We start from the raw sequence: 25,345 nt of genomic DNA, 5'->3' as shown, positions 1-25,345 counted from the left end.
GAAGATGGATCTCCTTTCAACTTGTGTTAACAGGGACATAAAAATAACACCCCAAAGGCCACTGGGAAAAGCATGTGGTCATAAAATATCCACTTAAAAGGTGAGGAGGTGTCAAATTAACACTTAGAGTTTGGTAGTGTTCTTTTTTTTTTTTTTTTTTTAAATATTAAACCAGGAAAGTGGTTCCTGAATTTTAGTTGATAGAAACCCGAGATGGAGAAAGAGTTGCTGTCATTTTCTTTACAAATCATTTAAGTGTTTTTTCATATTAAGTCTCTGTTCTTTACATGCCATCGTTTCCAACTATATGCCCTCCTAATTCAGTTACTTTAATGGGAATTTTCCAGTCTGTACTCCTAAACACTGCAATAGAGATGATCAGCTGCCTCTTTTTAGACATCAAATCCAAATTCTATTTAAACCATGTTTAAATTTACCAGATTTTACTCCCAAACTCCCATCTGAACATTTAACTTTGTTCCTTTTAAACAATCCTTTAAGAATATTTGGTTTATTAAAGGGCCAAAAAATGGAAACAGTAAAAGCTAAATCCTATATTGCCTTCATGCACCTAAGGGTGCATGTGAGATTGCCCATGTATGTGCGTAATTTATAATGGATGCCCATTTCATTTGCACAAGGAGGAGGAGGAGGAGGAGGAGGAGGGGGGAGGCCTTTCTACCTTTTATGTCACTAGCCCAGTGCTTACTTAGTGTATCCTCCCCCACTTAGCTAGAGATGGCATCCAAGATGGGGAGGATAGTAGAGGAAAAGGGGAAGGGGAAAGTAAAAGACAATGAGCTAGTTGTATAGAAAGAGATTGGGAAGGGATTGCTGAGAACATCACTGCTCTCACTTGGATCATGTCTGTATGTCATCTCTCTACTTCTGGTTGTGCTCCCTTAAAATGTGCTCAACTCTCTATGATCTAAAAACATGTTTATGCAGGGCTATATCTAATGGAAGACTTCAGCAGCTGCAGGAGCTGCTTCTGCATTTTATCCAGATTGCTCAGTATACAGTATGAACCAGTACTTCAAACAAGGACTGAAATCCAGATCTTCCCACTTCCAAGCAAGTCACCTAACTAAGCAAAAGCATCATGAACTTTCTCGTTCCTCCTCTAGCCTCAGTTTTAATAGGCAAGGTAGAAGCTGTCCCCTCCTCAGCCAAGTGAAAAATACTGAAATATAACTGATCATGCTATTATCACAGAGCATGGAAAAGAGCTGTGCAAGTTCCTAAAAGACGCAGACAGACGGACTGTCATCATCCATTTGGTACTCTACTAACAGATATAGTAGCAGGAAAAGTTGCAGAAGACAGCAGTTTAGTTTAGTAGACATCTTTAAATGCAGTTATGAGAAGCTGGCAAAATAGCTTGCTGCGTGGGTTGACATCTGTTTATTTTCCCCGTGAGAAGGGACAGATGTTAAAGTACTGGACTGGTGATAATACAGATATGCTGTTTCTTTTGAAGGCACATTCCATTTCCCATGCTCTATTGCTCAATATTGTCTTCATGAATTTACCAGCTCCCAGGAAAACAGATACTTGCAAGAAAGTTTTCCTCAGAATAAATGTTTTAAGGTTGAAACCACTTTGTAGACACCAAAACTTCAAATAAAAACCATAATTTTAGGACACGTACCTTTTTTCTTAAATAAATAAATAAAAATAAATAAAAAGCTGGCAAGGCCAGAATGATATGGCAGTCTGCCCAAAACCGCCCCTTTTTAGAGATACCTGTAAGTCACATTGACAAAACCCTTCATGCCCAACAGAAGGACCAGGGCTTTATAGATTGCTCTATAAGTGTAATATATATTCTTGGGGCTACTGAAAACCTCTAGGAAAAACTCTTCTGTACATAATTTGTGATATTATGGACTGAAATCCTAAGGCACAAATTTTCCACCCAAAGGAGTATTTGCAGAATTGTTCCTTAAAAAGATTAAATTCATTATTTTAATATTGTGGAAACTTGTAGTTTCTATTTCTATAGAAATCTTAGAAAGGCTTGCATTGAATAAGGAAAGATTTCTCAGGAGCAAAATCTGGGCTTCATTATGTTGCAGGGAAGAGGAGGGGCATAGCATTTATAGAAAGGCCTCCCAGGGGGTGCACAAAAGAAGAGCATTATGCCTTTGCATATGGTTAATACAACTATGCAGCTCTCTCAAAGTTGTCCAATAAGCAAAATTATGCTAACTGGATCATAAATTTACAAATATTGATTGCTAGGTAAACACATAAGGCCTGTGATGTATGCTTTCATGTCTTGGCCTAAAACAGACTGCTTGAACCAGGTTATTATTATTATAGGCTTATTTGGTCTATCCAGAGCACTCTGACTGATTGATTGGTTGCCTTGGCAGCCAGTCACAATGCTTACTGAAACAACCAGAGTGCTCTGGCCGGACAGTGCTCTGGACAGATAGAATAAGCATGTTATTTTTATAGACTGGGGTGGGCAGAGTCAGGCCCGCAGGTCAGCAGCCAAACTCCATTTCCCAGCAGCCCCTACCCACATGGCTGGGGTTGGTCTCCATGGAGACCCCAGCTGCACCTGTGCTATTATAGCAGGAGGCTAGGGTTTCCATGAAGACTGGCCCCAGCCATGCTGGCAGGACCTGTGGCAGGGCAGGGGGCTGCTCTAAAGCAGCTGGGATCTTGCAGAGGCAGCTTGGTCCAGGGCCAGGGCAGAGCCATGATCTGCAGTCTGCACACTCTGGGCAGGGGCACGCAGGCAGTGGATTGCAGCTGTGCTCAGGAAAGCTTGGGCTTGGTGGATTGCCAGCACCCCATACACCATCTCCACCGCCTTCCTGCCCAGGAATGGACTGGCTGCCTCAGGAAGATGGCAGGAGGGTGTCTGGGTGTGCTGGCAGCTGGATAAGGTGGCAGAGATGGGGCACAGGGCACTGGAAGCCCAAGCCCGAGCTTCCCTGAGCATGCTTGGGCTTGCAATGCCCTATGCACCATCCCTGCTGCCTTCTCCAGCTAGGGCCCTTGTACACATGAGGAATATTGCTGTAATTTGTTACATAGTAGATAAAATACACAAGACGTATACATCCCATGTATTTTAGGTTGCCATGTAAAGAAGACATTTAAGTCAAAATATGCTGCCTAACGTGTACATCGTTATGCAATTAAATAGTTAAAAAGGGCAATTAAACCATTAGAAGGGGCAATGTCCTCATGTGAACAATCACAAGGTCAGACTATTGATAAAATATATATTTATATTCCTATGCCTGTGTTTACACACGGACAGCTTTATGTAGCCTTTCTGAGGGTGAGAAGTTTTGATTCCATTAAAGGATTCGCTTCTCTAGTGGACTGGCTGAGTAGCTACATTTTCCTACTACACTTTCAGTGTAAGAAGAGCAACTTGATTCATTCTCAGAAGCCCTGTAGGAAAAAAAGTGCTCAGTCCAAAATAGTTTAGGAGTTGTGCCTTAGTATATAGGGTCCTCTGATTTGAAGTTCTCACATTGCTTCTCAGGTAGCTTTCTCTCATTACTCCCTTGGTTTTATAGCAACAGGCACCACTACCTCCTCTACTGGAGGCATCATTTAGAATCTTTCAGCTTAAGGGTCAGTGGAAAGCAGACACCTGAACCAACTCTGCAATGCTTGTTTTATTCAGGCACTTAGAGACCAAGGACGGGGGCCCTCATAAAACAAAGAGTGGAATTTATTATGCAGTTGCTCCAACCTTGAATTGGCTCTGAAGAAAATCACTTGTTTGAATGGGAGCTTTGTTTGCATTCATAACAAGTCAAGTAAAAATTTAAGTTTTAAAAAGGGATTCCTAGTTGCACATTGAAATATTTATATTCTTAGCAGAGAACAGGAGAGAAAGCAGAGTACTGCCTCTTTCATTGCGATAGGCCAAGGATTCCTGTTCAGCATGCAAAACTCCGTAGAGGAAAAGGGGGTTGCTATTCAGGGGAACCAAGGCAGGCCTGGTTTGTGTTCTTTTGATACAGCATATTGACAGGTAGGGAGAGCATTTTATTCTTTGCATGACTTAGTTGTTTCCCCCCCGAAGGATAAGGAACTGTTCTCCAGTTTTGCCAGAGAACTTCTCTCTCCAAGGTCCCTGCTGCCCATGTCAAAAAGGACCAATTTAATATTCTACTAGTGATGATTATTGGTAGGGAGGGACTTCCACAAGGAGAGATTAAAAGAGATGTTGGGCCTATTCAGTTTAGAAAAATAGATACTTGAGAAGGGCCATAATAAGGGTTTACAAAATACCAAGTAAATAGGAAGTTATTATTTGCTGTTGCTCAGTTTCCCCTTTATGACCCTAGCTCTTGTACTAACAAGTAGCAAGTTTAAAAACAACAAAAAAAAGTTAGTTATTTTTTCACATCAGAATTCATTACCCCAAGAGGTTATAGAGACTGACAGTTTAGCCAGATTTTAAAAAGGGTTGGACAGATTCTTGGAACAAAAGGGACTTCAGTAGCTATTGATGCACAGGAGTTAGGGTTATCATCTCTAAGTCAGAACTTTGTAGACTTTAAAATGCTGAAAGAAGGATTAGAGAGAGAAAAAACCCTGGTCTTACCTAGTTCACTCCCTTTTAGCATCCACACACTGCCACTATATGACAGGATACTGGGCAAGATGGACTTAGTCTCACCCAGTAAGTGGCAATTCTTATGCTCTTAACACCCAACAAAAGGCTGTTTGTGCAAAAAATAATTCACTAGTCTGTAACTGGGCAGGAGCTACTACGAACTATTTCCTTACTACACTTTGGCCATCATTTCATTGAAGTATGCAAGTGATCGCTATATATTTTCTTCCATTTCTGGCATGGTTGCTGTCAAGGTGAAGTGTGAGGAATGAATATGCAACTGAGAATCTAAGAGTTATTTTTTGTTGAATCCGTTAGTGGCAATGAACACATACCCTTACTTCATATATTCCATGCTTGCCAGCAGTCAGACTTGTGGTTGGAATTGCTTCATTTCAAAATCCCTTTTGACAAATAGGGAGTACTAAATGTTTGCTCTCAAAGACTATATAGGAGGATTGTAGTAGTTTAAAACAAGATTTCCCCCCCCTTCTTCTCTAGCCCACTTATTCTTATTAATAAAGTACACAGTTATCAAATGTCTCTTTGCTTGGGAGCAGCAGCTGTTTATTTATTTCAAGTAAAAAAGGCCGTAGAAGAATTTCCCTTAGAGGGGAAGGTCCCTCCATTCCCCCCTGCCATTTTTTTTTTTTTGCCATCTCCTCAGCAAGCAACTTTGATGACAGTTTCATATTCAGTGAAACCTATTTGCACTGGTATTAAGTTAAGTGATATTCAGTTCCATTTAAAAAATGATTTACGATCTTGACTGCAGTGCTGTTTTAAGATGGTATTTCAGCAACTTGGGATGCTATAAACTATGTCTTGATGTAGGACTTGTATTTGAGCCATCTTATGCCTAAATAGCGAGTGTTGTCTCTTTCTACATTAAACAAATTTAAAGGTTGTTTAATGCTAGTGAAGCTTGCTAACCCATGGGTAAAAAGATTAAATTCCAAATGCCTGACCTGTCCTTGCTCTGGTATTCAAGAGTATGCTGGTTCCCACCCCTGCTTCCTCCCAAATAGATTAGACTCGACTCGGAGTTCTTTAAAACAGCAGTCTTGCAAAAAGTAACAGCTGCCTGACTGCACCCATGTGTTATCACAAATGCTTGCAACTCCTTGTAGAGAGAAGAGAAGCAATCCTTGTCGAACATTAAAATGAGTTATTTCTTAAAGCATTGCTCGTCTTTATTCAAACTGTCAACATCTCACAGTCTGTTAGAAGTGCTGTCTACATTCTTAATCTCCATTTAGAAAGCAAAGAACATAGCTAGCAGGAGATGGATACAATGTGTAAAAATTCATTAGCAACTTGGTGACATTGAAGATATAGGGTATCCAATGGTCAGTTCTGATTTTGGGCCAAGGTCTTAGAAAAGCATCTTATTCTACTGGTTGAAAAAAAAAAAAAAAAAAAGTCTGAAATACTCCATCACAGACTCCTTAACAACTTAATGGTAGACTAGATTCAAAAAGTGATCTAAAGATGAATGTCTAATTGGCTGATCTGTATTGCAAACTATTTAAATATTACTTCTCTATCTAGTCTTACTTTTTCCTTGTACTGCATGTTGTACTTTTTCAGATTTCACTTGCAGTTAGTGAACAAGAGGGACAGGCGATAGCTTGAAGTGATCATTTTTTCATCTTTGTATGGAGAGTAGGCTGGGTTCAATGTTTTCCTATATTTAGCTGTCAAAAAAAGGAAGAGAGTTATTGTAACAGAATATCCTACCATATACTACTACAGCAGCACTCTAGTACATTAAAGTAGTTTGGAGTTTTTCATATTACCTTGCTGAATAGTAGTATCACATTCACATTTTCCTTTCCAGAACGACTGCTCCAGAAGCCACATGCCCATGCATGCGGGTCTCAACACTCTGATCTAATGAAACATTTTAGTTATTGGTATTATCTGGAAGAGACACTGAAGACTGCTTTTATTGTGCATACTTATACTGTACCTGCAGTTTTAGTTGCCAAGTTTCATAGTTGCTAGGGGCTGGAAGGGACCTTACAGATCATTGGGTCCAGCCCCCTGCACATGGGCAGGAAAGACTGATGGGGTCAGGAGTGTTTCAAACCCTCGGCACTCGATTTGTAAGAGTTTTCCCCTTATGGTTTAGTCTGAAGTAATCTGTAGCATTCAGCAACCATAAAAAGATTTTGTACTGAAGTTATTACATAGGAATACATGTTGAGAAGCAGTTTACAAGAAGTTCACCTATACCTACCAAGCCTCTCTCTTCTGGGAATACATCTCCTTGCACAAAGGAAGTCTGAAGTTGGCCATCTAGCATCACAGATTATCACTCTACAGTGGAAGTACAGCTACAAGAGAACGAAAGGACATTCTTAAAGCTTTAATATATCAACTAACTCTGCAAAGAGTTTGGTTGCATAGGCTTTAGGGAAGGCCTCCATCCTCCAAGTTCAGGTCTTGCCTTAGCTGCCCATATAGCATCACTGCCTGAGGAAGTGGTTGCCAGCTTTGGCTAGGATTAGATCTTATTCAGAAGCTTAAATAATTTTATTTATTATCTGTAAATGTTGGCTATAAAAAAAAAAAAAAAGAAGTACCAAGCAATAGAAAGACTGAAGAAAGTGCCTCTGACCTGTTCCAGGAGTGCTTTTGTGCCCTGCATAAAAGTGAACATTTTCACTTCAAATCTTTTCAGATGCTTGGGAAACTTAATTCTTGAGTTGTGATATACATTGTGAAAAATGGTTTGATAAGAGTCTTCAGAGTTTTCACAGCTGCGTAGAAGGAAAAAACCCAAAAAACGAAAGAGGTTAGCACCCGAGGCCTTATATTAGTCAGCTTCTTGTGTCATCTTTATAAGAACTTAAAGACTGATGCAAGGAAAGAGGGGAACTGAGACTTCTCCAGTCAGCCCAGACTATATTTGAGTAGCTTTTGCCCCAGTGTGCAGTAATCCAAGCCACTTGCAGAAATAGATGATTGGCCTTGGCAGCAGCCATGATTAACCCTGAGTTTAGACAAACTCAGGAGTGGTGGTGGTGGTAGTGGTAGTGGTAGTGGTAGTATGCCTCTTCATGAAAAGGCATACCCGATGTCAGTGTTTCCATCTGCTTGAAAGGAGTGAGGGTTGCAGAAGGTAAGAGCAACTGTCTTCACAGTCACAACTGCATTCCCCCCCCCTCCACCCTCAATCATATTTTAGGCAATGAGAGATCTTTAAGCTTTGGCAGTCACACTAGGGATAAGGATCTTTGATTACCCATTTGTAATAATAGCCCACTGTGGATGACTGTCTCCATCTTGGGAATTTGTAGACCAGCAGTCTTCTAGCTGTAGTTCTAGCTGTGGATCTTCAGAATTGAGTAGTTCAATTTCAAAGTACAGGGCCTCCTTCAAGAATTTTGCTACAGGATAGTCCACTTCCTTGTAGGCTTCAGAATAGGTCCCCTCTAAGAGAACACATTAACAAAAAAACCCAAAAAACCCCCCAAAAAAACCTTCCTATATTAGATGATTCTTTCTTGAGCATCATGGCATGTCATGTTCCTATGCCACCAAATTATTCTGTTACAGAGGCAGCTATAGTTGTTTTTAGGCATCAGCCCGTGGGTGTGAGGGAATATATGACTAGAAGCGATAGTGGAAGGGAGGAAGGAGAGCTGTAGAGAAGATATCAAAGCCCCGGCAATTAAGATCCTCCTCTTTACCTCACCTGTAGGAGACACTGCCTCACTCAGAAAGATCAACAGATTCTGAGCAGTGAGATTTTAGGAGGAGTAATAGATTATTAGGGTTACTATTGTATCCTAGCAAAACTGACTTGTCCCCCCCCCCCAGTTTTGTTACTGCCTTACACAGGTCTCAAGGCACCTTTCTTAAGGCAAGCCATGACTTCATTTTTGCCATGTAACCCCCTAGTACATGGGGGAGCAAAGAGTATTAAGGCAGAGCAGAGCCATTTGTAGCAGTAATAATGCATTGAGAAGCTGTTTGTACAAATCCCATCTCTCTCATTCCTCTCAGCCATCCCACAAATTAAGCCATTTTTTAGATTCCCCCCCCAAAATCATTAAACGTTACCTTTGAACAGCCTAAAGATCAGAGCAAGGGATCCAAACCCTGGCCCAACACTGGGTGCTGGGTTGTTTTTAATTCCATACTGTACCAGGGTAGTCTCATTTATCATATACTGACAAATACATTTCAATCTGTGGGGAGAGAAAAATTTAGATTTAGGATGCATGTTGGTCAAGTCCTCTTTCCCTTTCCAGGGGAGTGGTACTCACTTATATGCTGGCACGCTGCTGTCAGGTCTGAAGTAGAGCACATCATTTTCATAGGTCATAACTCTGTTCTCAAACTGAAAGAGACCAGTATTGCTAAGCATATCAACAAGACTGCAGTAAGACTGGAGTTTAGTTAGAAAAACCCTAGGTGTTGCCATACCCAGTATGTTATCAATAGTTCATGTTTGTTCAATTGCTTTTTAACCTGTAGTGTGTCAGCTGAGACTTGACATAAGGACTACCAGAAACTCAACCCCACCAAACCCCAGAAGCATGCATGTTGGTCAATGATAGTTGCTGGGGTAGAGCTGCAGAATAGTTACATTCCAATAGTGCATGGATGTGCCTCTTGGGCACCCTTTACATGTTACAGGTATCATGCAATTGCCTTGAGACCAGCTACATGTGCAAATACTCAACATGCAATAACAAACTCCAACTAGCTATAAAAAGTTAGACCTCAAAAAATGTGTACCAATTTTTGAGGTGATCGCTATCAAACTTAAGTGTGCACATATAGCATCTCCCATGCATTGGGACCCCCCCAAATATCAACTGCAGGGATGCACTTTGCCCAACCAGGTCTGCAAGTCCTGGAACTCTCATCCCCAGCAGCATTGGACTCTAGGTCCTGACAGCTGTGGGACAATGCCGGGATCCAGGGTCCCACAGCTGTGGACTGAGGCTCTGCAGCATGCCTCCTGGTGCTGGGACCCAGCAGCTGCAGGATGTAGCAAGATTTTCCTGCCCAAGGGGTTCATGAAACTTCTGGGACAGAAGGAATCACCACTGCAGTGATCTCCCAGCGGTGGGAGGTATGTGGGGATAGCCCCATGACTGGGAACCTTTCAGCTGAGTGGGCTCCCAGCTGCAAGAGCTTGCCTATTGCTAATGCAAGGGGAGCATAGGGTCAGGCTCCTCCTCTACCAGGAATAAAGCATGATAGGATCTAATGCGCGGTCCCACAATTGCACCTCCTACCAGGCATATGTGGTATAGCAGGAGGTACAATGGGCAATTGCACATTAGAGCCCATTGTGCTTTTATCTGAATGTGTAGAGGGAGAATTATCCACTAATTACACTGTGCCTCATGGAAAGAGATTAGTTTCTCAAGGGTCCTTGTCTACATGTAACGCATTGCTCTGCCACCATAGGGAGACATCACTGCGTGCCACAGCAATGTAGCAGTCATGTGGGTCTACGTGCAATCAGCAGCTATGTTGCTGTAGCAGTACACTCCATTTTTGCATGCCGCTACAGCAACATAGCGGCGAAATGCAGCCGTGCCCTGTGTGCACAGTGCAGTATGGGTGGTTACTGTACCATGCTTCAGTACTTCCTAAAACAAGTACTGAAGCATGGCACTGTAGCAACATCACCATATGGCAACGTGCAGATGCAGAGCAAGGCGTCATAAACCCCTCCCCCCCACCATTCAGCATGGGGAACGAGCATAATCAATTTATATTACCATAAGACAGGCTCACTTGATGTTTTGCACATATATTCCAGTTACTACAGTGCAATCTTTGCTTTGTGGCCTTTTCTTCCTCACATCCCAATTCAGACCTTTGCTAGTTGTGGCCAACATTTTACACCCGCTTAAAATCAACAAATATATTGCTACTTGCATGTGGCCATCTTAAGGCCATCATTATTAAAAGTATCAAACTGAAGACTGGCTTGCACAGTACCTTCCTCAGTCTTTCAGTAATTTTCAGCAAGTGTGCAAGGTCAGAAATAGGGTAAGGGGAACAGCTTTCCACTTCTCATGGTTGTGGTTTTGTAAAACAAAAACACTCTGTTCTAGCAATCTGCCCTCTTTAGATAAAGGTAAGTTTCCAGCTGCAGTTTTTACCTTTCTAGTTGTTCCACAGCTGTTTACATTGAAAATGAAAGTTGCAGCCCTCTCTGTCACCAAAGCAGGCTTGCACTGTTGGTCTCTCAAGTGAAACAAGCTCATGTTCAGGTCTTCAATTCCTGCCAGTTTAATTGCAGTGACAGTCATTGTTCCATTGGACTGACAATCTGAAAATAAGCAGGGTTTGTGATGTTTACAAGCATGGTTGGATTTGCATGAATTCAAAGAGAAATTCTGAACAAAAAAAGGAAGTTTGATTTTGATTAAAGAACAAAATCTCTTATTGGCTCAAACTAGAAGTGCTACAAAACCCCCCCAACAGCGCATGCATCATGTACTGGTTAATTCACATAAGGGAGATACCTATTAATTCTTTAGTGGAGAATCTACAGGAAATTGAGAAGTCTCTCATAACTGCCAGGCTGTTGTCATCCTTCATTGTGAGATGAAATGAAGTCATTATTCCCAAGGGATGAATATCCTAAAGGAAGGAAAAAAAAATCACCACAAGCTGATCAGTAGATTAAGTGACAGGCATTTTGGTCTAGATGAGTAGTGGCTTATGTGAAACTGAAGTGATATTTACAGTGAAATCTAAGGGTGAAGCCCTGACTCCATTGAAATCAGTGGGAAGTATCTGCTTCTGTGGTGCCAGAGGATGAAACCCAAACTACAGCGTGGCATACTTACCTTGCTTACTCTTGTCCTACTTGCACTAGAGTTCTGACAATTTAGCACTACCTCAATTTGTAGCTTGGCTTGATCAAAGCTTACTCTAGTGACCATCCTTAAAAGGTGCTTCAGCATGGGGAAGCTAGCTACCAATCCCATGGATTTCAAGAACAGCTTGGGAACTTCAGGCCTATTTTCTCAACTGTTTGCTGTCACATTATATTCGACCTTCTGTTACAAGTAGCCAAGTTGACCAGGCCATCCCTGTTTATTGCATGTAGTACTCATTAAAACTTAAAGGATTTACATTTATGTTGTTTGTTTAAGTCACTATTAAATCAGACCAGCTGGCAGATTGGATGTATAAACACTGCACACTTCCAAATGGAGAGAATAGTTGAATAACTAAGATGTAAAAGATGCAAGGTATGGCTATAGAAACCAACAGATTCAAGTAATTGCATATGAAAGGTGTCACTGGTTACCCTCACAGAGGCTACCCAAATTTCACTACTTTGGTATGCATGTATACCAATTGGTTGTCCCCTTATTGCTGAACCTTCCTTCAAGCCTCCCTGTTCCTTTGGAAGATCTGTCACTTTTCAGCTGTGATCTTCAAAGGCCTTGAAACTCCTTGCTCATTTTGGCAGCTAAACTAAGCCTGGAATTGAGTCTTCCAGCTGCAGAAAGGAAAGGGGAGACTTGTTTGGAAGCACAGACTTCACTTACAACCTTTTTTTTTATTTTTTATTTTTTTGTTTGTTTGTTTTTGTTTTAGTGGAAGAAAGCCCAATAGAAGCAGAAGGCTTCTTAAGTGAGTGTTTGCTGAAGCATTAGGTAAGATGGTACAAGAGGTACAGGGTCTATCCAAAGCCTTCTTGGAAGGGAGTTCTTGAAAGATTTTAGGCTTTGCAAGTGCTCCTAGTTTAGCCTGTTCAGAAATAAGCCGTTTAAAAACCTCTCGTTGTCATTAGCCTCTCTTCCACTACCAACGGGGTGGAAGGGAAGGAAGCCTCCAATACTCCACCCCCAAACAGATTTTTTTTAAAACCTTCTCCCTTAAGTTAAGGGACAAGTGACAGGATGCATTTGTAGACAAAATTTCATTTGAAGAATTGGAGTTCTATTTCTTTCCTAGTCATTAAAATAGCAAGCTGTTACTGGAAATAAAGTACACTTTAGTTATGTGTTTTTTTTCTTTTTCTTTTTTTTAAATTGCTAATAAAAAAAAAAAATAAAGAAGTGGTGGGGAGGTGATCAACTCAAAACGAAACCAAAACTCAGGCCCAATCTGCCATGTGGGGTGGTCAGTCCAAGAACTTGAAATCAGGTGTGTAGAACTACATTCGACTTAGTGCTCCTTACAGATCCAGAATTTGAAGCAGGACAAAATGGCAACAGAATTAGTTGCTGTGGCTCTCACATCCATGGCAGTTAACATTACCACTGCTCCCTGATTTACACACAAAAGTGGGGAGCCCTTTAGGACTAATGGCACAACTCCTTAAACTGGATTGGACCTGCAGGTTATAATCTTGGTTACTGCTTTTAAAGCCACCTTCTGTTGTGTAACAGGGATATTTATGCGTACTTGCCTCATATAGCACATGAGGGGCATGAAGAGGGACACGAACTGTGAAGTGTGTGCCATTATCATTCAATCCATAGTTGTACTTTTGGGCAGCCTCTGGTGACAAGTACAAGTCTGAGATGAATGGAAGCCAGTTCTGATCCACATTTCCATGAATAACTGTCAGATAAAGGTTTTCCCCATCACAAAATCCTCTTGCACTAGGCAATACTGCAACAGAATTAAGGGTTGACAAATGGGGGAATTTAAATATAGCCAAAGTGGAATTCTCTTGGATCCAACCAAGCTGTATTACAAGTCTAACTATTTATAAAGGCCAAGTGTTTTCTTTACCGGCATCCTTGACAACAGAAACAATTATGACTGGAACAGTGAACGTCTGGCTTGTTGGATATATTATGAATCCAAGTGTAACGTTTAGAGTGTATATTCTTGAATCCTCAGTCATGTACTAGGAAGAAAAAAAAAAAAAAAAAAGTCATATTTAGGAACAACTGAGTATTAATCCTGGCTATACACCATTCTACAATAGCTCTTCAATCCATACCTCTTTCTTAATGCTAGGCACATCAAATGCAGCTTCTATTATGTAGCTCTTAGTTCCATTAGGATATCTAGTCTCATAGATCTCATAGCCATACTGAAGAGCTTCAGGAACAGATACTGTTGTCGTTTCTATGGTGAAGTTCACCAATTCCACATCTGGGAGGAATATTCCAACAGTCACATTGACCAGCTTGGTGTTGTAATTGGTATCTAAGGAAGAGTGGCTTGTCATTAACTTTTAAATTAGGTCTAAGTTCTGCTACCAGATCAAAGTGTACTCAGATACTTACTGTTAACCAAGTTAAGTTGCATGCGTTTAAATGGAGCTTCAATTTTCTTAATTATGGTATGTTTCGTTACTCCCCACCTGTTATCTTGCCACTGATGTTCCAAAATCATGTTGATGATATATTTGGTCCCATGCTCTCCATCACTTACATGAGTCTGAAAGCAAGAGTCGAGTCATCATCCTTTATTATACTGTGGTCTTGCACCTCTGAAAAAGTGTCAAGTAGATACGTACTAGATGAAGATGGCTACAGATATGCATCTATTAAATAGAATACAATATTGTTAAGAGAAAGCTTTGATTAGGGTGCTTACCCCTCTTCTGCTGCAGAACCAGAGTCCCCTGTGGTTCAGTGGTAAAAGCCTTGTCTGCCACACAGCAGACCTAGTTTCAATTCAACTTGCTTATACAAATACAGCCATGGGAGGCACCAAGTATCTGGACTCAGAATCCAAAGGCCAGACTGTCTCGGTAGCCTAAACAAGGGGCAGGGAGGGATGGGGGCACATAAGGGCTGGTCAGCTTCCATTCCTCCAAAAACAAAATACCCCCCCACCCCCCCCCGCTTAGGCATATGCATTGAAGGTCTGGGTGATCTCTCATGCATATACCATGATCCAGAAGGCAGAAGTTGCATGCTTAGGGAACATGGTTGTCATTGGCGACTTCAAATTACCCAGACATCTCATGGGAAGAACACTCAACTAGACCCGAGTGGTCACATTAGTTCCCCTCACTTGCATTGAGGAGCTTTATTTGACTCAAGAAGTGTATGGGATGACCAGGGGAAAGGCACTCCTGGGATTTGGTTTTAGCTGAAGGGGATGATCTGATGAGTAACCTAAGGACTGAGGGTCATCTGGGTGACAGTGACCACGAGACTAATCACTTTCACCATCCATTGCAAGTCAGGGAAAAAAAAAAAATCAGTAGGGTAGAAATCCTTGATTTAAGAAGTCAGCTTTCCTACAGGGAGATTGGTGGATAAGGCCCACCTTGTCCGTTTGGGGAGGGGGGGTGGGGGTCCAAGAAGAGTGGTCATTTCTCCAGGATATGATCTTTGGAACATAAAAGGACATTCATTCCCCTCCATAAAGAAGGGTAGCAGAAGGGCTGGGAGACCTCTCTGGCTCAACAGGGAGGTTGTGGACCTCCTTAAGAATAAGAAAAAAAAAGCCTATAAAGAGATGGAAGCTGTAGCAGTAGGGAACAGATTAGAAGAGCAGAGGCAGAAGCCAAATATAAAAACTGCAGCAGAAGTCAACAACAGTAAGAAGTCTTTCTTTAGATACATGTAGGAAGCAGGAAAGTGTACGTGTGTGCAGAAGACGTAGGAACAGTGCTGAATGCAATGGGACAACTAATAACTGGCACTTGGGAGAAAACTGAACCCCTAAACGAATACTTCATGTTGGTATTCCACTAGACCAAGGATATTAAAAACTTGTCTGACAGGAAGCAGGATGGACAAGACAGGAGTGAACACCCACCTATAAGTCAGCAAAGATCTTGTGAGGGAATACCTAGTAGATATCCAGCCTCTCTAGTTAGATGAACTACACCCAGGGAGTGCTGAAAGAACTGGCTGATGTTATTACATGACTGATTGTAAAGCTATTTAAGAGCTCATGGCACCTGGGTGAGGTCCCAGAACGCTGGAAGAGGGCCACCGTGGTGGCCGTCTTCATGAGAGGGAGGAAGGAAGGTGGATCCAGTGAATTTTAGGTTAATTAGTGTGATCCCTAAAAAAAAAAAAAAAAATCCATCAGTGATAGCCAACAGAAAGCAGCATTCCAAAAGACAGCCAACATGGCTTTGTGGCAGGCAGGTTATGCCCAACTAACCTCATCTCTACAAATCAGGTAACTCACCACCTGGATAATGGAGATGAGGTCGACATCATGCACTTGGATTTCAAAATCTTCTTTGATTTGGCCTCCCAAGGTCTTCATGGTTAAATTGAGAAAATTGTGGCTTCAACAATTTAACAGTCCAGCAGCTGGGAAACTGGCTCCAAGATTGGACCCAGAAAGTGTTAATAGATTAAATTGAGTCAATATAGCGAAAGATGACCAGTGGTATCCTTAAAAGCTCAGTACTTGGATCAGTGCTTTTCACTGTCATCAATGATTTGGATATGGAAAGTGGCAAAGTTCACAAATGACACCAAGTTATGGGGGAGTGCCATCATGCTGCAAGACAGCCTGAGGATACAGGCTGACCTGGACAGGCTTGTGAAGTGGGCAGTTCTAAACCTGATGATGTTTAGAAGTGAGAAATGTGGATTATTTCTCCCCATATGAAGCGCTTTACAACATACTTAGAGGCTTGGCGGGTCGCCACGAAATGAACATGAGCCACCAATGCTATGCTATAGCCAGCAAAATGAACACCACTCTGGCATGCATCAGCCAATGCATCACAAGCAAGACTAAGGATGTCATCCACTTACTCTACTCAGCATTAGTGTGCCCACAGCTGGAGTATTGCATCTGGTTCTGAGCACCACACTTCAAGAGGGATATAGAGAAGCTGAAAAAAGAGAGTCCAAAAGGAGAGCCACATGAATGACTGGAGGTCTGAAGAACAAACCATAGACAAGGAGAGGCTGAAGGACATGGGACTGTTCAGCCTGGAAAAGAAGAGAGACTCATAGGGGACTTGGTGGCAACCTTTAATTATATAAAAGGGGCAAAAATCAGGGGCTAGGAGAACATCTGTTCACCAAGGGAAGACTAGGAATGATAGTTATAAACTAACAGAAGATTGCTTCAGATTAGACGTAAGGAAAAGCCTTCTTACAGCTAGCATGTCCAGAGTCTGGAACAGACTCTCTCCCCAGAGGTGGTACAGTCACTTTTCCTGGAGATCTTCAAAAGAAGACTGAACACCCCCACACCACCAGGGTCATCTGACCTCAGCAGTCTTTCCTGCCTTCGAGCAGGAGGGCTGGACCCAATGATCTCATGAAGTCCATTCTAGCTCCTAACTTCTATGAATCAACAGTTGCCAAAAAAAAAACCAAACACCCTGCAGAAGCACTCTCTCCGGGAGCAGGAATACAGGGCTGCAGAAGATTCTCAACTCCAAGCAGGTCAGCCCACTTTGGCAGAGCCTGGTGCACTGTCCCCTTGAGAGGCTTAGGATCTCTAGGTAGCAACAGAAGTTTATGTTGTGTTGCCCCTAGTATCCAAATCAGGGGGCAGCCTCTCCCTCAGCTAAGAGTGACTAGCTGTCAGATTTGCCATCAAGGTGTTCCATAGTTAATTGGTATCTTAAATAGGGTAGGGGAAAATAATTAATTTTTTTTTGGTGTGGCCAAGCAGAAACAGTTGGATTCACATCTCACTGAATTTCCACCCGCCCCCCCCCCCCCACACATGGGATGGACAACAACATACAGCTTCCCCCACCCCCGCATTGTTTTTCCATGTCAAATTATATCATTTCAATTCTATTTTGCCTAAATGGATTTTTTTTTTTTTTTTTTTTGGCAGGGGGAAGGAGAACCAGGACTGAAAGACAGCAAGGCAGCAGCAAGGCAGAGCGAGAACAACTTGCTAACAGAGCTGTTAGGACATTCCCAGTGAATGATTTAGACAAGAGGACCCTCACCTTTGATCACATTACACTCCTGAGACCAAAAGGTGTTATTGACCTTGGATGCCCCGCCCCCCCATGCCATCTTATTAGAGTAGTGGGAGCCAACCTTTTTCACCAACATGCCATAAGTTAGCTCTGTACCCTCTCAAAAGTACCACTCCAAATCCCCTCCAGCCTGGGTCTGCTACTCTTTTTGCTCCCTGCCCAGTCTCCTGCTCTGTGCCCCGTCTGTGCCTTGATCTGCTGTGCACCACATGCAGAGTCTGCTAAAGCATTTTGTGGCATGTCATGGGTAGGTCACCCTTGCACTAGAGGATCAAGACTTAGCCTCTCCTCCCCCAGTTGTTAGCATTTTGAAATGCAGCCCGATGTAAAAAGCACCAACCTTGTAGTAGCCACCTTCTGCACCTATGGGTATCTTGATGGTAATTACATCACTGTCATTTAATACAACATACTTCCTGGAAGCAATTTCTGTGGGAGAGAGTTTGTGCAGATCCACTCCAACTTCAATGAGCACATCCTCAAAACCAGTAGCTCCAGCAGACAGGGGATGAACATTTTTTGGAACACTCCATGTGATTGTATCATTAGTGTAGTCCACACCATCTTAAATTTTAGGAATATTAAGAGAAGTACAGGCATGGGTTGAGCTAGGCCTATCTTTGTGCCTCATGAGCATTTGGTGTCAGTTTAGAACGGAAAGGTACTTGGCGTCTCACCTATTGGACATGCCACAGCTGTGTCTGCCATAAAGATCATCCATCGCTGCTTGTAGAATGTACTTGATCTCACAGTAGAAAAGGTTACTCCTTGGACCTGCAAGGGTTGATCTTGTTAGAGCTGTACTAAACAATGCTATGCGGGACCTCGACAACTGTACCAACCTTGACTAGCTGAGCTTCTGCAGCACTGTACGGTACTCGCAGCAAAATCCTGGTATCAGTTGTGTTGAGTCCATAGCCAGCATCCATAGCATCGCTCACGAGCAGAGCTTTTTTTCCAGCTGGCAGATGAAACACAATTTGCCAGAGAGAAGCTGTGCCTTCCCTTGCCTGAATCAGAGACAATAGCAAAAGCAGTCACAGGATTTTTGATCTCCAATTCATTCCCTTAGATTTTCCTTCTTTATGTAGTGCCAGTCTCCCATAGAAGTTCAAAAAGAGTTTTCCCCATGTGAAGTATCTGCAATTCCTTGCCTGCTGTTCTTTTTGAATAGCAATAAGTTTTTCAGAGAGCTTTCTTCAAGTTCTGACTATGGCCCAGTGCTACTCTGGAGCTATTTATGCTGCCAACTGCAGGTTTTGGGCATGCCCCAGTGCAAGCAAGCGAAAGGGCTTATTTTCTCAGTGGGAGAGGTAGAAGACATGGCCTTGGATACTCAGCAAAGCAGTCTGAAGCCATCGCCCCCCCCCCCAATCTTGCCAGGAAGAGCTCCTAAAATGAAGAAATTGTGGAACAAACTTAACACTAGAGGCCACAGATCATACTTGGAGTAAAGTATAAGAATCCAAGGGCTACACCATACATATGATGCACAGATATTGTGAAGCCAAAATAGCTAGCATAGAAGCTATCCTTTTACCTCTGGAAAAGCTAGAGCCCAGTCCTCAGGTTCATCCTCGATGATCTCTGGCATGATCTGTGGTACTTTCCTCCTAACAGAGACCTTGAAGAGGAAAGGTCTGTCAATAATTTTAAAAACCAGCTTACTTTCTCCCTTCTCCTTTCAGTCCAGCACATCCACAGAGTTCCTGCTTCTAGGCAGGATTAGTTAATTAGTCTTTAGAATGAAAAAAATGCTTCACCACTCATTGCCATTGTTTACCACATTCAAAGAGAGAGACCCATTGAACCTACTGAAAGGTGACATTTTAAAATTTGTTAAAGGAATGTAGGTGTCCAGTTCTTGGACACTGTGGTACTTTAGTTTAATCAGGGGTGCTTAGAAATGCAACTCTAAGCTACAGCTGTGATGCAGTACAGTTTCTTTTCCCAATTCCGCAAAGTTTAGCATTAGTTAAGAAAGGTTATTTGCTGTTCATTAAAGACTTTGCCAGTATAAAGCAAAAGCCATAGCTGATCCAGAACACCAGAACTAATAGATGCGTTGTTGGCCAAGCAACCCTTCCAAGGGCACATCCAAGATCCTACTTCCCCAGGAAAGGCCAAGATGTTCAAGCACTTACCTCCATGTAGTTTGTTTCACATATTAGCTCTCTTGGACGCCATGAATCATAAAGACAACTCACAGTTTTTGAGTGAGTTGCGGCATTTTTCATGTCAGGATTAGTAGACACTTTGATTTGCACAGTTACTGTGAACACATCACCCTGCAAGGGCAGAACAGTTCTTATTCACAATGCCTTCATCTGTGACTTGCCATGGCCATCTTCTATTTTAAGTCCATTTTCTCAGTTTTAACAGGGTAACTTAAAAACATTTCTATATTGCAGTAGACACTATTCAATGAATGGTGTCCAAACGGATGCCAGAGACCCTTCAAAAACTGTATCCATATCTTCCAATGTGAGTTTATACAAAGTTAAAACCCTATAGCCAGCATATTGGGACACTTAATGTCAAGTCAGATATACAAATCTATTTCTGTTGCATAGATAGCTTTCTCAAGGCCTTTTCACAACAAAGGGGATTTTGTTTGCATGCTGGATTGCATTTTGTAGCGGAGCTTCAAGAGCTGTTATCGCAATATACCTAGTTGCTTGGAAATAACCACCGAGGGGCCTAAGGAAGTATGTTAAAATAGCCGCTAAGTTTCAGTAATGGAGAATACACTGTATTACCAGTGTCTTCTGCAGGAAATGGTAAACGTCTAGTGATTTGCATGGGTTGGAGTTACTGATCACAACACAACTGCCATAGACCAAATATAGAAGCCTTACCTCAATATGTGAATAGCAGCTTAAAATGGAAGCACGGAATTCAATAGTACCCCAGTAGTAGTAGACTATTGTGTAGCCACACTGTGATGCCAGAGCCTCATCTATCTCCCAGATTGTGCCAAACTGGTCTGTGAATGGGTTTTTCAGGTGTGTTAAGGAGCTCTTTATAGTGCTTGTCACTAAGAGATGCATTTTTTTATTTTCTTGGATATTCCTGCACAGCATTAGCCAGTTTAATAGAGAGTCATTTCAGGTTTGTTCTGGTGTGCGCGCCATGCCAAATTTCAGCTTCCTTCCAACCCCACCCCAAAGAAGGACCATCCTTCCCCCTCCACTCCCCTCTTTGGACCCCATGCTTAGCTTACCAACAGCAGCAAAGGTCAGATACTTGTCATCAAAGTAATTGGCACTCAATGTGATCCTCAAGAGGCTCCCCAGGCACTCTGAGCTCATGAAGCCTGTATTGACATTGTTGATAAGACAATCAGCAATTTTCTGTTTCTATAATATCTTTCATCCAAGTAACCCCCAAGTAATGTATGCAACCGACACTTTTCCATGGCCATATTCTAACCCTTGGGATTTCAAAGAAAGACAGCCATGTAGTTTACTTTTTTTTTTTTTTTTGAAAAGTAGCTTTAGAATTCAGGTCTTGAGTGTGCCTCCTTTCTGAAAGAGGTTTTTGTTTTAAATTGGAAAAAAGGCATTTTTCCTCCCCCAAGTAGGAGTCCAGCATGAGCAATGTGCTGAAACAATAGTGACACAAGTCAAGTATGGATAGAAAGAATTGATCACATCAATTCCATTTAGCCTTTGGGCGGGGGGGGGGGGGGGAAGTCTTCCAGATATTTACATTGATTATGTTATATTTTGCCTTGGGGGGAGGCAAATGGCACTTCCAGCAAGAGCTGGATTTTTACAACCTACAGTTACAATATAGTTGAATATCATCCAAAGAGATCTACCACTGTCTAGAAGTTTTAGAACACACTAGGTTATTGTTAGAAGTTAAAACCCCACTGTTTCTATAAAAATGACTTTATGTACAAAGAATCCTATTGAAGACAGGGTACATCCATATGAGTAGTTGCATATAGTGGCATTTGGAGGACTGAGATCTGCTAGGAAGAAACTAGGGACTACAGCATGTCTATACTGCCAAAAACTTAACATGCCAGGAAGTGATACCCTCAAACATATCACAATGTTCCACACATTGCCAACCAGAAGCAGTGAAGCTGCATTTATATTATGTCAAGGGGAAGAAAATTAGTACTACCCAGCAACAGTGTTAGGTGGGTTGCTCAGATTACCATGCAGACATGGTTACATCTCTTCTGATGCAGAGGCAGCCTACATGGAGCAGTGTGGCAAGTTTGTAGTATAGACAGTGGGTTGATAACAGTGAACTGGGAGGCAGCATGTGGATGCGGGTAATTGTGACTCCAGAGCAGTAGTTCTCAAAACATTGGTCTGCAAATTGCACTTGTCCTCATCCATTTTTAACTAGGAGTTTGAGAAGAGTGCATGGTGGGCTTCAAGAAGTGCTCTATTGGTTTGAAGAGATTTAGAAACCACTGCTCTACATCAGCATGTTCGCTTTCAAGTTTCCTCCTTAGCCTTACATTAGTTAGGCAAAACGAGTCCTATTTTGTGAAGAAAGATTAGTTTACACGGTTTATGCAGACTGAGAGTTAACAAAGGACCCAGTCTTAGCCAAGTGAAGAAACAGAGACTTTCATGATCGCGTTAATAGTTTGAGCCTGAGAAAGAGTCCGTGTTCCCCCATCACTCTAGGATGCAGCACAAACAATGAACAGGACTGAATGAATGAAGTTCTCTTGTTGAATATTCATTTTGTCCATTAGCATCTGGGGACTCTACGTTTCTTTATTAGCGCAGTCTAAACAGAAAGGTCTTTAAGAGACACTAGTACTTAACATTAAAGCCAAGGAGCTTAAGCTGAATAGCCACATACTAGCAGTCTCTAAAACCCAGCTGGGGCATTAAGGTACAGAGCACCACCTACTGAAAGACCACAGCAAGCTCAGAAAGGAGTACATGCAGTTTCAAGGCAGTTCACAAGATAGTTACCTGACCTATCTTGGGTCCATGTTTCAGAGGCTAATACCCCTATTAGTAGTAACAACCTACAAGAGAAAGGTTATATATGCATCAGTTTGGATTAGTAGCAGATTTCTTAACTTAGGCAAAGCTGTATTTAAACAAGTTCAAGACTCGCTTAAAGCAGGCTTTGCGATTTTGATTTAATAATAATTAATTTCCCAAAGTAGAGCTTGTTAAAACTACAGGGGGTGGGGAGAGAAAAAAAAAATCAAATTAGTACAGTTTGCACTCTAGAGACAATAATCCATCATTCACAGAAGTGCAAACACTCACCTCAGTATAAGCTTTAGCACCATTGCCCTTTAGCTCAGCTACTAGCTGTATTGTTTTCTTCTCCTCTTACTTTTACAAAGAGCAGAGAAACCTCAAATCAATTTTCAGCTGTATTTTGACTGCATTCTCAAGGCTTTAAACTTGCAATGAGGATGAAAGCAAAGTCTCCATCTTTATACTGATGTAAGTCACTTGCAGATGCTCCCTAGCCATACACTTGCAATTTAATTCACCTGTTTATTCATGTTATTCATTAATTAAACTCCTTCCTATCCTTGTTGCTTTAGATATCATTCTTGCGGATTCCTGGGTGGCACTGATCATTTAGTTAGAGGCAAGAGGCATTTAATAAAGTCTAGAAAAAACAGTTTGAAATTCACTAGCCCTAAGGGATCTCCTTCAGTTCTGTCTCCTAGCGTTTGCAGATGCTCCCTGCCCATTAACACCTCATTACAACAGTAAGAAATAAAAAAGTATCTGGAAACTTATAGGTCCCAAGGGGTGCAGTTAGCTTTGTTTACTTTAAATCAGGCTATTGTATATATTTCCCTCTCTTCCTCTCCACACTGTGTGGAGTGAAGAGAGTTGAAGGTTTAGGCATTTGACCTCCTGGTTTCAAAGTTCCTCTAAATATTATACAGACACTTGTCTGTTTCTTCAGAAGTGACTTAAAGTAAAGCAGATCCTATTACTTCAGGTTCTGAATGTATGATAGAGGGTGGTGAACTTAGTTACAGAGTTGCTGTACTACCAGGATCAAAGTCATAATTTTCCAAAGCGCTTTGAAATAGCTACAGAGAAAACCAAGTCAGATTTTAGTCAATAACCATTAATGTGAGTCTATATATTTTTATACCACCTTATTAAAAATGGTCTTGTCTTTCAAGTTCTCCATTATAAAACCCATATTACTATTGTATAAGCAATTAAAGGTAAAGCCTACCATAATAAAACTTATCATACTAAAAATAGGCAAGTGTGTAAGTATTTTGTAGGATCAGAGCCATACTTGAGAAGTCGACAATCTAATTAAAAAAAGGAGCGTACGCTTAAGTATAGAATATGACATAGTTTAGTCTCAGGCTTTGGCTTTTTTTAAGAGGGTGTATGAATAGGTCTGTCTTGACTCTGTGTATGATTACAAACATACCACGATAGCCTTTGTTTCTTCATAGCATTTGTGCAGCATTTGGGAACATAATCCTGACACAATTGTAGAAGGGGTGTTATGTTTGTACGTTGAAACAAGAATATTTTTGGTCTCTCAGAAGTCAGAACCCCCTGTATATCATGGGATATTGCCCTAAGGACTATTTTCTCTTGCAAATACTACACTGGAGAAAGGTAGTTAGGGGTGTCAGTCTGAAGTCAGGCAGAAGGCAGGGCAGAGTGGCACCTAGTTAGTCTATTAAATACTATAGTTTTAAAAAGATAGAAAAGGTCTAGGGTGACATGGGATCCCTGATTATTATGATATTTAGTTAATTATTCTCCCTCTTTCTTTCGATTTTAGAGCTTTAGAACCACTGCCGATCAACTTCTACATATAGGAACCCAATGCTGGATTTTGTCAAGTTACTGAAGCCTCTTCCTTTTCAAGATCAAAACACTGATGGGAGAAGTGTTGTTTAACTTGGCTTTTTCATTTCCTTTATTTTTCTTCTGTGTCTGTGTGGTTGCTATGGGCTTTAGACAGAAAGGAACATCACTGCTGAGTGTCTTTCTTGTGGCAGAAAGGCTTTTGCCAAGAGTAAGGTTTGGCACTATTTCTGCAAGATGGTCAGATTTGTCTGCTCTGCTGTGGAAGTTTGCTCCATAGCTAGATTTGCTAGACTACAAATGTTTTTGTTTTAGGCTATCATGTACAACATCTTGGGCTTTATTTTCTACTTCAGATGAGCAAAGAGCACAGAAGTGACGGGTGCAATACAAGGAAGTGCTTGCACATTCCTGGCATGTTATGTTGCAGTTTTCAAAAGTGTCCTCATGAGGGAGCCCAAGACCCTCATACCTGATATCTTATTTCTCTCTCTTTCAGATACCAGCACATGAAGAGTAACCCATCCTGCTTTATAATTTGCAAGATGCCAGGATGGACTTCGCCTTGCTCAGGGAACAGGCGCTGGCTCACCTAGGACACTCAGCCTCCTTGCTTTTATGCTTCTTCCCTTCATGCTTCATTCATCTGTTGCAGCTTTTTGCATTTTTAGCTCTTCAGGACAATGAACTTTTCTGCAGAGCACCATTCACACCAACAGTAGAATATAAATAATACATGATAATAATTAATAATGCCATAATCAGCCAATCAATGTGTTTAATTATTGAAGGGTGCTGCATAACCTCTTACACACAAAATCAATAGTGCTCCTTTTATTTATGTAGTAACATTTGCATTGTACCTTTGAGATGCTACAAATAGACTTAACTTCCCAAACCTACTTTTAAGTCCCAGAAAAAAAAAAGCTGAGGCTACCTTGGGTTTGTACAAGGCCTACAACTTGCAGGTTAGCTTGGCAAGGTGCTTCTTATGAAGGCTGTGCAAAACAGCACCGTTCCAATTCGACTTCCATTTTGATGATTTGACAGAACAGTGTTTTGTTT

General features: G+C 41.6%; 1 protein-coding gene and 1 long non-coding RNA gene across 2 annotated transcripts; one reads left to right on the top strand and one right to left on the bottom strand.

Annotated features, from left to right (window-relative positions):
- Positions 1-3,899: 3,899 nt before the first annotated feature.
- LOC149872615 (uncharacterized) lies at positions 3,900-24,908 on the top strand. The gene is made up of 3 exons (XR_016439782.1): positions 3,900-4,009; positions 17,333-17,482; positions 24,780-24,908. It is a non-coding gene; the product is annotated as an uncharacterized LOC149872615 (long non-coding RNA).
- On the bottom strand, positions 6,091-20,796 carry LOC149872616 (uncharacterized). The gene is made up of 20 exons (XM_090031367.1): positions 20,707-20,796; positions 20,342-20,469; positions 19,628-19,771; positions 19,024-19,107; positions 18,326-18,493; positions 18,161-18,257; positions 17,824-18,047; positions 13,837-13,990; positions 13,548-13,756; positions 13,334-13,451; positions 13,005-13,210; positions 11,101-11,218; positions 10,735-10,904; positions 8,875-8,948; positions 8,669-8,796; positions 7,848-8,037; positions 7,221-7,362; positions 6,840-6,936; positions 6,397-6,490; positions 6,091-6,294 (listed from the first exon to the last, which is right to left on the bottom strand). The coding sequence occupies exons 1-19, from the start codon at positions 20,792-20,794 to the stop codon at positions 6,420-6,422; spliced, it is 2,610 nt and encodes an 869-aa protein (XP_089887493.1). The 5' UTR covers positions 20,795-20,796; the 3' UTR covers positions 6,091-6,294; positions 6,397-6,419.
- Positions 24,909-25,345: the final 437 nt, after the last annotated feature.

Source organism: Crocodylus siamensis, chromosome 1 (assembly GCF_052110815.1).
Source record: "Crocodylus siamensis isolate JL-2025a chromosome 1, ASM5211081v1, whole genome shotgun sequence".
Lineage (NCBI taxonomy): Eukaryota > Metazoa > Chordata > Crocodylia > Crocodylidae > Crocodylus > Crocodylus siamensis.
Note: the sequence above shows the minus strand (reverse complement) of the source record. Positions and strands in the feature narration are given on the sequence as shown.

Excerpts from the sequence above, each read along its gene's own strand:
- LOC149872616 (XM_090031367.1), bottom strand. The coding sequence starts at position 20,794 with ATGAGCTCAGAGTGCCTGGGGAGCCTCTTGAGGATCACATTGAGTGCC. Across the intron at positions 13,757-13,836 it reads GCAACTTAACTTGGTTAACA|ATACCAATTACAACACCAAG; the intron begins GTAAGTATCTGA and ends ACTCTTCCTTAG. Across the intron at positions 11,219-13,004 it reads CCCCTCATGTGCTATATGAG|GATATTCATCCCTTGGGAAT; the intron begins GCAAGTACGCAT and ends TCCTTCCTTTAG.